The sequence below is a fragment of the Gadus macrocephalus genome, chromosome 21 (assembly GCF_031168955.1).
Source record: "Gadus macrocephalus chromosome 21, ASM3116895v1".
Lineage (NCBI taxonomy): Eukaryota > Metazoa > Chordata > Actinopteri > Gadiformes > Gadidae > Gadus > Gadus macrocephalus.
This window is the reverse complement of record NC_082402.1, coordinates 13,824,058-13,837,774: the sequence shown is the minus strand read 5'-3', so window position 1 is coordinate 13,837,774 and position 13,717 is coordinate 13,824,058. Positions and strand designations below refer to the sequence as shown.

At 47.9% G+C, this 13,717-nt stretch overlaps 1 protein-coding gene across 2 annotated transcripts; it reads right to left on the bottom strand.

The window, feature by feature from the left end:
- Nucleotides 1–963: 963 nt before the first annotated feature.
- Nucleotides 964–13,286, bottom strand: LOC132449667 (serine/threonine-protein kinase PAK 6-like). 2 transcript variants are annotated; one of them, XM_060041430.1, is made up of 9 exons: nucleotides 12,998–13,286; nucleotides 7,873–8,082; nucleotides 6,314–6,949; nucleotides 5,593–5,994; nucleotides 4,980–5,113; nucleotides 4,432–4,558; nucleotides 3,992–4,117; nucleotides 3,661–3,795; nucleotides 964–3,366 (listed from the first exon to the last, which is right to left on the bottom strand). In XM_060041430.1, exons 2-9 carry the CDS (start codon nucleotides 8,077–8,079, stop codon nucleotides 3,199–3,201), a joined length of 1,935 nt encoding a protein of 644 aa, XP_059897413.1. In that variant the 5' UTR covers nucleotides 8,080–8,082; nucleotides 12,998–13,286; the 3' UTR covers nucleotides 964–3,198. The 2 variants fall into 2 exon arrangements, with proteins under 2 accessions (XP_059897413.1, XP_059897412.1); XM_060041429.1 differs by lacking the exon at nucleotides 12,998–13,286 and adding an exon at nucleotides 10,964–11,557.
- Nucleotides 13,287–13,717: the final 431 nt, after the last annotated feature.

Sequence of the window (13,717 nt, the reverse complement as noted above, 5' to 3'; positions counted from 1 at the left end):
ATGTGTCCTAATGAACAGTTTCAACACCACCCTGTATGATTTAACAAATCACCCCCCTCCACCCCTAGACAACGCCAACAGAGGACAGGTTTGTTTGTTACATGCCAGGGAAGAACAAAGGAACTGTGAGAAATGTGCTATGGTGTATCCGATTATAGAACAACGATGCTGCCTCTTAAAATGCCTTCTGATAAAATGTTATCTTAAGTAGCCCTGCTCCAGCCCCAGCATCGTCCTTCTTATCATCAGGACATGCATTCTACTTCGTTTATTCTTGTAGTTCTCCCTGAAACACGAAGAACAAGTAGCAAATGACAAGATATACATAACAATGTTGATAATGACACATATAATTGTATATATGCAATGAAATATATAATGATATAAATAATGAAACAAAACCCAATATATACAAAATATAACGATGCATAAACTGCCTCAGGACTGCGGCTAAAGAATGCCCTTCCCAGGTGACACTGACACCTGATTCATAGTTCATACCAACATTGTTCAGAAGACTTTCCTGCATAACTGGGCCTCATCTGAGACCAATCAGGCTTTACATTAGCCTCTGGGTCTTGGCTGCAGAACCACCAGAACCAGCCCAACTAGCCACTCTTTCCTTTTAATTTTTAAGCATTTGATTGACTCTTTAATGACGGTCGTCCTTACTGAACCCAACCCAGGGACACTGAGCCCCAGAGGGGGGCCCCGAGGTGTCCAGGCCCCGCGGCGTCCAGGCCCTGGCAGAGGGAGGTGGAAGGGTGCCAGTGTAGACTCAGGGCTGTTCTCCCAGTGGCATCGAGAGAGGAGCGGGAGGACTCTGACACACACGCTCAGACAGGCAGGGAATGCAAGAGGTGGTTGGAGGACATCGCCTTTAGGATCGAAGACTGTTGCTGAAGAGACAGCAGCCTAAAAATAATACCGAACTATGAGCAGAGACGGGGCAATGACAGGAAGGAGAGATACAGGAGAGAGCTTTATTTAGTATTTACATATAAGCCTTACAAACTATTTCAGACGATGTATGCCAAGTCACAGTATCTGTTAATACAAATATATACTTAGTCAGGAATTCATTGACTTTTCTTGTTAAAATAGAACATAGAATAAAAAGACACGTTTTGCTATAGACATGTGCAGTAAGGGTCCACAGAGATTATTCTCCATGTTAAATCCCCATAGAAGATTCTTCTCTCAGTAATTACTGCTAAGCCATATCACTTTGGTTCGTCATCAACTTTAAAGAGGTAATCGATCAGTTCACTATTTTAATGGTACAACCAGGAAATGGCGCATGTTTGCCACTCGGGAAAGCCAAAAAACCACAGATGTGGACACCGAAGCAGTTATTTTGCAGTACGGTAAAAAACACTGCAGACTCACTATTTTACTTGCAATCTATGATAATTATTTACTTTTGTAGAAACTGCTACGCTCAAATGTTTTAATTAACCTTAGCTTAGAATTTAGGATATATTTAAATTGCCCCATTGGAATAGTAGTTATGTACAGTTGGCACAATAAGGTACACAGTGTTGTACGCATCACTAATCTCTCACCCATGCTACCGAAAAAAAAATAAAGCATAAAATGTTATTGAACTATAATCTTGTCAGGCCAGCTGATCTTACAAACCAAGCTTTCTTGGAACAAACACATAGTAAATACAATGCAGGCAGAATGCATCTGGACCTGAGAGGGTTCAGAGGGACCATGTGACAGCCAAGGTCCATGCATAGATATTTTTAGATATATTTATATACCTAAATAATTTACCATCAGCCAAACTACCCATTCAAGAGCTGGCTTCGACTGCAATAATGTAGCCAGCTCAGATTATTTCATGACTGTATGTCCACATCATTCATACATCTCGCAAACACAGTATTAAATAAAAATGTTAGTAAATTATTTTTACAGCAGACCCAGTATAACCATGAGAACACCAGATATTTCCTTTCTGTTCTGAACAATTAGACACGGAAAATACTGACAATTTATGGAATGTAAATACAACACTGAAAAGTTAAATATTTTTGCCATTTCAGTAGTAAGTAAGCATTTTTATAAATGAGTTCTAAGGAACATCACTTAAAACCTGTTCTAAATTCTGTTAAAAATTTTGTTAACTCGTTCTCATTCTAAACCCGTTTTTCTTCCACATTTAGAACACCTTGCCATTCGTGACACTGTTTTGCACTTGGATTAAAAAGTGAAACTCCAGTATGATTCAATCCTCTGAATACATTGCATAGTTTGGTGAAAAGATGGAGCATTTGATACTTTGTATATTCAATCTGTCATTTTCGCCGGATGTTTGTTATTTAAATTGGCCGCTTATTCACGTTGTGGCTAATGCACAGTTTTCACATCTTTTATTGGCTAAGCGTCTGGTGTAAAGGACTTTTGGTCGGTCGGCAGGCTGCGCAAACAATGCAAAGGAACTGAAATTCCAATGATCCTAATTTGCGTGAAGCTTTGTCGTGAAAGCCTCACGTAGTGAGGCTGAAGTCCAGTCATCCCGATGCAGATCCTGAAATACACCGAGCTGTGTGCTCTCCAGACGGTGCTATGAACCCAGACGTTGGGTTCTCCCACATCTCCGGGACTTCAACAATGGTGGTTATCTTGGCCTTGGCTTGAGGAAAGAAACGTTGACGTTTACGTTCCTCACACAAGATAACGCTTGCGGTTCACTCGCACAAGTAAAGCAAAGTGAAAATTCCCATTGCTTTTGGTGTGAACATGGCTAAAGGCTGCAGTGAGAATTTAAATAAAAGGAGAATATTGGGCTGGCACAAGAACTGAGGTTACTCAGCCGAGGGTAGCAATCAATAATGCGATCTTCATCATCCATGTCATAAGAGGTCCATCAGATGCAGAGTAACATCGGGGTGTGAGATGGAGGTTAAGGTCAGGCCAGTCAACAAATTCAGATGCACCAGTAGAACCAGCAGTCCAGTCAACAGACTCTGTAGACACTTCTCCTCCCCAGATTACGTCACGTCCACCCGTCACTATCGGTAACTAGTTCTGTTTTTACTCGACAGCGAGCTAGACATAGTCCGATGATCATTTCCAGGATCCATAACTCTGGTCTGAGGAGCGAGATTATTCTGGGTCTTCATCCGGTGGATTATTCCCGCTGAGCGTGTATCTGGCTGACGTGTGGTCATCTCCTCTGCTGCTAGCTCAGCAGAGGGACATGCGCTTGCGGTACTGCTCCACCAGGGGCACCAGGCAGCGCGGGGAGCTGGCCTGGAGCAGGAAGGGGTGGGTGAGGAGCTGGGCGGAGGTGGCCCTCTGGACGGTGTTCCGGGTCAGCATGCAGCCCAGGAAGTCCTTCAGAGCTGGAGACATCTGGGGAGACGACAACCAGTGAGTATGGGAAGGTGTGTGTGTGTGTGTGTGTGTGTTTATGTGTGTGTGTGTGTGTGCGTGTGTGTGCGTGTGTACGTGTGTGTGTGTGTGTGTGTTTACATGTGTATGTGTGTGTACGTGTGTGTACGTGTGTGTGCGTGTGCGCGTGGGTGTGCTTGTGTGTGCATGTATATGTATGTGTGTATGTGTATGTGTATTTGCTTGTGTATGTGCATGTGTGTGTGTGTGTGTGTGTGTGTGTGTGTGTGTGTGTGTGTGTGTGTGTGTGTATACCTTGTGGGGGTTCCTGACGGTGGGGGCGGGGTCATCTCTGATTTTCTTCATCGCCACCACTGGCGTGTCGCTGAAATACGGAGGTTCACCGTCCACCATCTCCACCACCATGATGCCTAGAGACCACACATCCACCTAGAACACACACACACATATTAACACATCCACCTGGAACACACACATAGTTAACACATACAACTTGAACACACACATAATTACCACATCCATCTGGAACACAAACACACATAATTAACCCATCGACTTGGACCGCACACTATTAACACGTTCACCTCAGTTAAACCAACCCCTTTAGCAGCAGGGTTTAAGATACCTCTGGTCCGTAGGGGGTCTTGGAGATCACCTCTGGGGCCATCCAATAAGGCGTCCCCACAAGAGACTTCCTCCTGGCTATGTCTTTGCTGATCTGAGCGCAGAAGCCAAAGTCTGACAGCTTCACCTGCAGGAAGAGAAGAGAGTTCCACTAAATACCCTTACTCACTACGGTTTTACTGTTTTTATATCTCAATATCTGAATTCGCTTTACAGAGAGTGAATTCAGATACGTCTCATTAAGGTGCAAGTAGGGTTCAAGACATCTTGCTCAAGGATGCCTAAAAGTAGACTGTGGACATCAGAGATTATACCCAGTAGCTGCTGGTTCCGTATCAAACAGCCTAACTACTAGACTACCCTGCCCCCTTGTGTGCATGCGTCTGTCTCTCTCTTTATATATATATATAGTGTGTTGTGGCAGGTATGTATGTGTCTTACCCTGCCGTCCAAGGCTAGCAGTATGGAGTCGCTCTTGATGTCGCGGTGGATAACTCCCTCAGAGTGGAGGTAAGACAAGGCCTGCAGGACCGCCTCACACACCGTAGCTATCTGCTCTTCATTCAGCCTGGTGAGACCCAACACACAGGTGAGCATCGCAACATGAGACAGAGGAAAAATGGAATTCAGCCATGTATGCACTCAACCATTACTTCATTATACGTGCACCAATGAAGCTAGGATGAAGGTTGTGGTTGGCTGGGATCCTCACAGCTCACCTGGTCTCCCTAACGAGGTTTTCTGACCAGATGCTGTTACCAAGGTGTGCCCACCTGGTCTCGTTAACGAGGAGCTCTCCCCAGGTTGTGTTAACGAGGCGTGCTCATCTGGTCTTGTTAACGAGGTGTGCTCACCTGGTCTTGTTAACGAGGTGTTGTCCCCAGGTTGTGTTACCAAGGTTTGCTCACCTGGTCTTGTTAACGAGGGGCTCTCCCCAGGTTGTGTTAACGAGGTGTGCTCAAATGGTCTCCTTAACGAGTTTTGCTCACCTGGTCTCGTTAACCACGTTGGTGAGGGCGCCGCCCTGAAGGTACTCCATGATGACCCAGAGCTCCTCCTCCACCAGGGCCGACCGGTACATCTGGACCACGTTCTGGTGCCGGTAGTCCCTCATGATCGCCACCTGTGAACCAGCGCAGTGCTGCTAGTACTACTGTAGTACTACTGTGCGACTACCATGTATTCATGTTATGTTCATTCATGTTAAGAGTACATAGCACATAGCACATTAATGTATGCACATGTTATTTACAGTGTTGATAATAAAGGTTAAAGTGATGTTAATAAAGGTTATAGGGATGAGAAGGTAGTTTATAGCGATGATAATGTAGTTTATAGTGATGATAATGTCGTTTATAGTGACGATAAGGTAGTTTATAGTGATGAAAGCTAGTTTACAGTGATGATAATGTAGTTTATAGTGACTATAAGCTAGTTTACGGTGATGAGAAGGTAGTTTATACTGACGATAAGCTAGTTTACGGTGATGAGAAGGTAGTTTATAGTGACGATAAGCTAGTTTACGGTGATGAGAAGGTAGTTTACAGTGACGATAAGCTAGTGTACAGTAATAATGATGCAGTGAGTCTCCAGCGCTATAACCTCATTAAAGAGCAGCTCCCTGCGCTGCTGCTTCCTCAGGTCCATCATCTTCACGGCCACCTGTCGCCCGCTGTGGCGCTCGCGTGCGATGCAGACCACGCCCGTCGAACCCTCGCCGATCCTCACGAAGTTCTCCAGCGAGGTGCGGGGGTCCCCGGGGCCCACCACCATCTGGAGCGCCGCCTTGAACTGCTGGTGGGTCACCCTGGTGGACCCGGGGCTGGGCCCGGGCGGGGGCTGGGAGGAGGGGGCGGGGCTCGGCTTGGGGGCGAGGCCTCCTGCAGTAGACCTGGTGGGGTATCTCGGGGGCGGGGTCAGCGGGTGGGGGGCCACGAGGCGGCCGGTGATCGGGCTGCTGTTGCCGTTAGGCGGAGGGAGTGGAGACGAGCTCGCTGAGCCCGGCTGGACGGGGAAAAGAAACACACTTCCTGTTAGCCGATAGTCAGGGCCAAGTAATAACACTCCACCAGGAAATAGGTTTAGTATATTTAGTGGGGAACAACGTTGGCATTGCAGCTTCCCTTGTAACCAAAGTCATTATGCAAGCAATTTGAGTCGATTGGTGACATTTTTTAAATGTTTAAATGCTTTCTCAGAGTTGGCAGCCATCCGTTAGACAATCATGATTATCCTAGCGAAAGAAATATTTCCCGGCAAAAAAGGTGTTTATGAGCAGTTGAGCAGAAGGTCTCCTAGTACGACCGGCCAGAGGAGCTCTTACGTTGAGGTCGTAGGAGGAGTGGGGTCTGCGGGGTCCGCCCTTGGCGCTGGACAGCAGGTCTGGGAGGTGGTTCCCCGCTGGCTTCACCCTCCTGCTCAACCTGGCACCCGTCTCTGGCGTATGCGCGCCGTAGTGGGCGGACGCCGGCCTCTTGTTCCCAGGGCTGGGGTCGGGGCCGACGGGGGGTCCGGCACTCTCGTTGCGGGCGTGGTTGCACATGAGGCTGCCTGTCCTTCTGATCCCGGCGGCGGCGGGGGCCGGGCGTTCGCTGGGGGCCGGCGTTGGGTGGAAGTCGATCTCGTAGGAGGACTTGGCCCGGGGCAGCACGCCGTTGGCGGGCAGAGAGACGCCGGTCTTGGCCCGCAGCTCGGGGCTGCCGCTCTCGCTGCGGACCTGCCGTATGCGGTCCTGCCAGTAGGTGGCACCGGCCGGGTTGGGCCCCTGGGTGAGCTCCAGGTACTGGTAGGTGTCCCCCTCCTCCAGCTCTCCCAGCCGGCCCATCGACTGGGCCCGTTTCCGTGCCAACAGGCTGGTCCGGCGCAGCGAGTTGGAGCTGGTGACGGACAGCTTGGTCATCTCGGCGATCACATGGGTGATGTAGTCCTCGTGTCCGATGAAGCTGCCCCGCACTATGGTCTGGAGGTCGGAGAAAGACTACAGTTAAAGATCCGACACGATCCCGAGGGCTTTGATTGGTCAATAGTTAGGTTAGAAAAAGGAACCCGGTGAGGACTTTAAAATACAAAAGTAAAGATAAAGTGAAAGTCTAGGATAGACTGCCTTGCTTTTTGCATTCCCTTTCTCATTATGATACGATAATGTAGGAGAAGAAAAACGTGTTGTCACATGTTCACTAAATACAATGCTGGGACAACATGTTGCTTTTATTATTCAGATCAAACAGTCATCCTCCTTATCCCAGGTAGCGCACGAAAGGAAGCCATGTTTGAGAAGCTAGTGTGCGTGGCCTGTCCTGTTGCTGCATGCCTGTCTAGCTGTCAGCCCGCAGCGCAAACAGCGACTGCAAACCTCCAGAATCTATTTCAGCAACAAGGAAATGCCGCACACGGAGACCCCACTGTGTAAACAACTGTTTGGATTCCATGACAGGAAGGCACATTGGTAACAAGAGATACACAGGGGAAAGAAGTGAAGACAGGTAACCCAGGTACAAACAGGTAGACAGGCAACAGCAGATAGACAGGTAGACAGGAGGGAAGAGATACAGAGGGGAAAACACTGAAGACAGGTAACAAAGGTGAAAACAGGTAGACAGGTAACAGCAGGTAGAAAGGTAGCAAGTGGGAGACAGGTAACAACCGTTAATAACACATAGACAGGTAGGTAGACAGGTAAAACCAGGCACACAGGTAATGGTGGGTAGAGGTGGACAGGTAACAACCGTTAACAACCGGTAGACTGGTAGGTAGACGGGTAACAACAGATACACAGGTTGCGGTAGGTAGACAGGAAACGGAAAGCAGCAGCAGCTGAGAGCAGGCAGACAGGTAACCAGGTGGTCAGGGCGGGTGACCCCTGAACCCCAGGGGGGGGCTCACCTTCCTGGGCACCAGCTCCACCTGGGTGACGGTGGAGGGGTCCACCAGAGGCAGGGGTCTGCGCAGGTTCTCGATGAGGCTCTGCCACTGGGGGGGCAGGCCCACGTAGCAGCCCCGCGCCGCGTCGTACGACGTGTGCACGCGGTGCTGGAAGTCCCGCGGCGCCGAGATCTCCAGCCCCCGCTTCTTCTTCCTCCGGCGGAACATCCCCTGGAAGAGGCAGAGGCAGGCGGTGGGCGGACAGGAAGTAGAACCCTGACCGCAGGAAGGCGGCATCTTCGGTGGGAGAGGCTCACAGGGTGGGAGAGGGTGAGGCACGAATCGGAGAGGACAGACTCACACATAGACGTGCCCGCACATGAATGTAAGTCACACACATGCACTCAGACACACACTCATACACACATACTCACTCGGACACACACTCATACACACAGACATGCAGGCACACCCTTACACACACATTTTGACACACTCATTCAGGCGCGCACATGGACTGGAGGACATTTGTCAACTCTGCGTCTCTCCTGCTTCGCTTCCCATCCCCCACCCACCTCTCCTAGACAGAGACAAACCCAGGTCTCAGCACGCCCAGTTCCTCCCCCCCTCTCTCTCTCTCTCTCTCTCTCTCTCTCTCTCTCTCTCTCTCTCTCTCTCTATCTCTCTTTCTCTCTCTCTCTGTGTGTGTGTGTGTGTGTGTGTGTGTGTGTGTGTGTGTGTGTGTGTGTGTGTGTGTGTGTGTGTGTGTGTGTGTGTGTGTGTGTGTGTGTGTGTGTGTGTGTGTGTGTGTGTGCGTTTGTGTGTTTCTCCCACTCAGACCTGATCAACAACCTTCCAGCTTCGAACAAACCAAACATCCTTATTGCCCTCAACACAGCGTATCATTTACAGACAAACAGGTCTAGTGTGGGGAGCAGAAACCTTGTAAGTACTTGGAGGCCCCGTCTGGTTCAGCCAATCAGCACGAAGATACAAACATACAAAGATTGGTTCTGCAGGCTGGGCCAAAACAAGAACCCAATCTCAGAGATTAACAGACGTTTACTAGGATATAAAAAAAGCACATATAGGAAACAACGGTAACACTTTAGAATAGCCTCCAGTCATCAGTCATTTGTAATCCTAGTTAATGATGGACTAATCAGTAACCAAATATTAACATACAGTTAAATGCTACATCAAAGGGTTAATATGCTACCGCCAGGTGTGATGTTCATCAGCCATTACAAGCCATGTCAAACCTACCCTCTAGGGACATCACAAGTGGAAGGGCTGAAGTGTGATTGATGGTCCTGCCGACCAGCCTGTCAAATGGATTGTAGCAACTGGAAGGCTGATCTATCCATGTAACCATTTGTCACTAAAGGGTCAATTTTAACATGGCTTGTAGTGGCTAATCCACATAACACTTGGTGGTAACACAGCGCCTCTTTAGCATAGCACTAAATCAATCATCAGCAACAATCATCTCATTGTCAAGGTATAGTTAATGATTAGTTCATCAGTTATTAACAGCTTGTAGATGACTTATTAGTAAACGTTATTATGAATTGTTACCAAACAAACAAAGGCCGAAACCAAAATAACTGACTAACAGGTTCAGTATCGAGGAAGCTGGAATAATAAGGAGCACAGGTGAACGAGTTCACCTGTGAGGTATGAACACTGGAGACAAACATGAGAGATATTAGAGTCTAGTTGGTCACAGGTTTGCATGCTTTGCAATTTTTTGGTGCCAGAATGCAAGAAATGTGGATGGCTACATAGCACACTACCCAGCTCCCGTAATGTACAGTAAAGGGGTGTACAACTGATACTAGCTGCGTTCCATTCGTTGTTCAGCACAAGCTTGTTGACTTCCTCTCGTGACTTACCCCCGGGGGAATCTCTGTAGCCCTCATGAGTATTGTTCTACTGGTATGAAAACCTAATGTAAACTTGGTGAGGCCTCAGGGAGATAGTCAACCACCATGGTCGGTCCAGAGGTTTACGTCACCCACAATGCCTTGCGGTAATGCATTGGGTGCAAGAAAATGATTCCATGGTAGGCTGACAGTAATGTGTGTAAAACGAAGGTTGTTCAGCGACGAAGGAGAAGATGAATGCATTGGTCAAGGTAATGACAATGTCAATACTTATCGCAAGGCCTACATGTCGTCTGTGTACAAGTGTAAGTACACCAACAGGTTACCATATATTCTACTCATTTATTTCATAAAATCAAAATCTCTGCCACTACATCATTTCTTTTTGTTTTATCCTTTTTATTGGAGAGTAAGACAGGAAGGTATGGTAGAGAGCGGGGAAGACATGTAGCACGGGACAACGGGCAGGAATCAAACCCCGGTCGCTGCGGTAAGGACTGGGCCTTAATGGTACACTCTCTACCCGGTGAACCACCGGGGCAGCTCCAGCTACATCTGCTGATTGGTTAAAAAAAAGTACGATAGCACTCAGCCTGCAACCAGCCGCAGGTCTAATGTAGATTGGGCTGAAAGTGCCCACGGGCGGGTGCGTTCCATTGGACCTCACCGCTCCTCCTAACCCCCTCTCCCTCTGCTCTCCAAGGCTCCTCCGTGTGATGCATGCTGTCAACTCATACCAAGACATGACATCTAACTTGTTGGTTAGATGCCACATGTTTACATACTTGCAATACCCCGGAGAGCCAAACAGAGTATTCCTGATTGTCATGTGAGCGCAGGTCTGACAGCCGTGTCACTTGTTTGCTAGAGGAACTGGTTCAGATACAAATGAGGCCAGGATCACACATATACGTGCGCATACATTGGCACACACACACATACACACATGCACACACGCCCAAACGCCCACACACACACACACACACACACACACACACACACCTACACACACACACACACACCTACACACACACACACACACACACACACACACACACACACACACACACACACAGTAGAAGAGAAGCGAAGAAAGGATGAGAAGGAAAGAGATGAGAGGAGAGGTGAGGAGAGAGGAGGAGAGAGGAAGAAGAGAGGAGAGAGGAGGAGGAGGGGAGAGTGGAGAAGAGAGGAGGAGGAGAGAGGAGGAGGAGTGGTCAACTTACTGCTGTGTTCATGGTCTTCTTTCTTCAGGTCTAACTTGAGGCCATGTCCAAACCAGATCTAAAGCTATTTGGCATTGGATATGTACATATCCCAATGCCAGTAGTAGTAATGGTTGCTGTGTGTGTAGTGGGAGTGCCGGAGGATATATAGCTGTGGAAAAAGAAGGATCTCAGATCCTGTCCCTATATGCTCCTCCTCCTCCTCCTATCGATAACTCCCAAGTGGACCTGATTGGCTCTGAGGATACCCCACTGGCTTTGTATTGGACACCAAAGATATCTCTGTCACAACAGAACAATAGTTCTCTCTGTCGCGGGACTATTAGTTCACTCTTTCACCAGACCAGTAGCTCACCATGTCACCAGATCAGAAGTTCACTCTTTCCCCAAGCCAGTAGATCATTCTGTCACCAGACCAGTAGTTCACTCCGTCACCAGACCAGTAGTTCACTCTGTCATCGTACCACTAGTTTAGTTGCTGCTGTCTGTATACAATTGTCTTCCAAGACATTAACCCATTCATTTCCGGGGACCTCATCTGATATCAATGTGTCAAGAGGAGTTATTTTGAGAGACATAGAGGTAGTAGTCGTAGATTTTACAAATAGTTGCAACAGATACCTTTAATTCAATCATAAAAGGTATGGCAGGGTGACCTTCTGCATTTCATGTTTTATTTCATATCAATAATTACCTGCTGTTATTTACCAATGGACGGGCTGCCAGAAGTTAAAACTTTAAAAACATAGAGCTCCCTAAATTATGGGACCCAAGATAAGATAAGACAAGATCATTTGGTAACGAATGGGATGCATCCAAGTAAAAGAAAACAGAGTTGTGTATAATGGACATTTAGAATAGCCATAATTATGAAGGCTAGGGAATAGAAATTAATGTTTTATGGATTCAGGTGTTTTATGTGTGCTGGAAAACACCTGTCAGACAGACTGCTGCAGCCGCACCAGAACTTTATATGTTCCGGGAACTTCCAAGAACCCCCCTGGAGAGATGGCTCTTAGACGCGTCAAAGTGTGTGTGTGTGTGTGTGTGTGTGTGTGTCTGTGTGTGTGCGCGTGTGTGTCTGTTTATGTGCGTGTGTTTGTGTGTGTGTGTGTGTGCATGTGTGTGTGTGCGTGTGTGTGCCTGTGTGAGAGGTCCTTCCAAAGCTCCTCAGTGGCCAGTTGGGGGAGGAGAACGAGGGGGGGGGTGTAGATCAGGGTGGAACTCCAACATTCCTAATGAATCATCATACCATCTCTACAAGACCAGACTGCTCCAGCCGCCTCTCCACCACCACACAGAAACCTCCCTGCAGCGCTTAACATCAAGGTCAGGCCTCGCCATAACACCAGGCGGAGTCTGAGTCATCACAATTCAAACACAAATAAGTGACTCCATGAACAAGTAACTCAGCTGTAAGCTTTTTGCGTGATGGACAAACGGACACAAACCAAGCCATAAGAAAGCCCCATTGCACCTCTCTGTTCCGGCTGGTCGGCCTCTGTCTGAGACAATTTCGAATTAAGACTCTGCCTGGGTCATTTCGGACCGATTCCCTGATTGGTTTGGAGAATCGATCTTGCCTGTCAATCACTGATGCATCACTGCTCAAGTGAACAACAAACACATTGAGGGAGGGAGCAGGGAGGGCGGTGTTTTTGAGGCAGTTTCAAAACCATGCAGTCTTCTGCTCTTTTCTGCTCTCTCTCTCTCTACAACTGAATCCTGAATCTAACCTAAGTTTGAGGTCGTCAACAAGAACAGCTTTAAGCAGCTGGTGTTGACCATGACCTGACGAGGACCGGTGGGTGGGTGGGGGGGGGGGGGTTGAGAAACATCAGCTGACCAACCGAAGGAGATGTTGATGTCACACACAGAGGAAGTAGATCGGTCATTTAGTCATAGAGTCATAGAGAGTTTAGTGGTGTAGCGGCTGTGTGTTGAAGCTGATATGACTGGTTGAAGGTCCAAGCTCCAGGCTTGGATCTAGACACACACACATACACACACACACAGACACAAACACACACTAACCTTTTTGACTTCCAAGCTTGTCCGAGTTGAGGTGTCTCGCAGGTGTGGGATCAGGTGAGTGCAGGTGCAGTCATCTGAGTCCAGGAAAGCCCCAGGTCCAGGTTAGTCCAGGCTGGTCCAGGTTAGTCCAGGCAGAGTCTGCCTAGCTCAGATCACACCATGCTCATGCTCACTATAGCTAGCGCTCTGCTAGCCAGTGCTCCTACCTGTTGCTACCTGTCCTATCTGCCACATGGCTGTTACTCATCCAACTCTCCCTCGCTCACTCCTCTCCCGCCCTATCCCCTCTCCTTCCCTCCCTGTCATAAATTTAGATTTATCTACTCCTTTTTCCCTCCCTCCCATGTCTTTGTTCACCGGTTTCTCCCACCCTCTCCATCGCTGTATTTCTCCCACCCTCCCTCCATCTATTTCACCATGCCTCTTTCCTTCTCTCAACCTGCATCTCAACAATGTTGCCAAAACATCAGTGTCACCTGGAAATCCAATCACATGTGACACCTTTCATATGTGACATTAGCAGTGGCACTGAGGATAAACATCTTTATTTTATGAGCTCAATACAATTTGAAGGGCACTCTTGGCCGGGGAATTGTTAATTTGCATGGTCAAAAAGTACATTTACATGTCCTAAGCGCCAACTAATTCAAATAGGAGACTTAAAAGGAGACTAAGGAAATAGGGTTTCTCTGGGCAGGTCTCTGCTTGCAGGGATTGAGT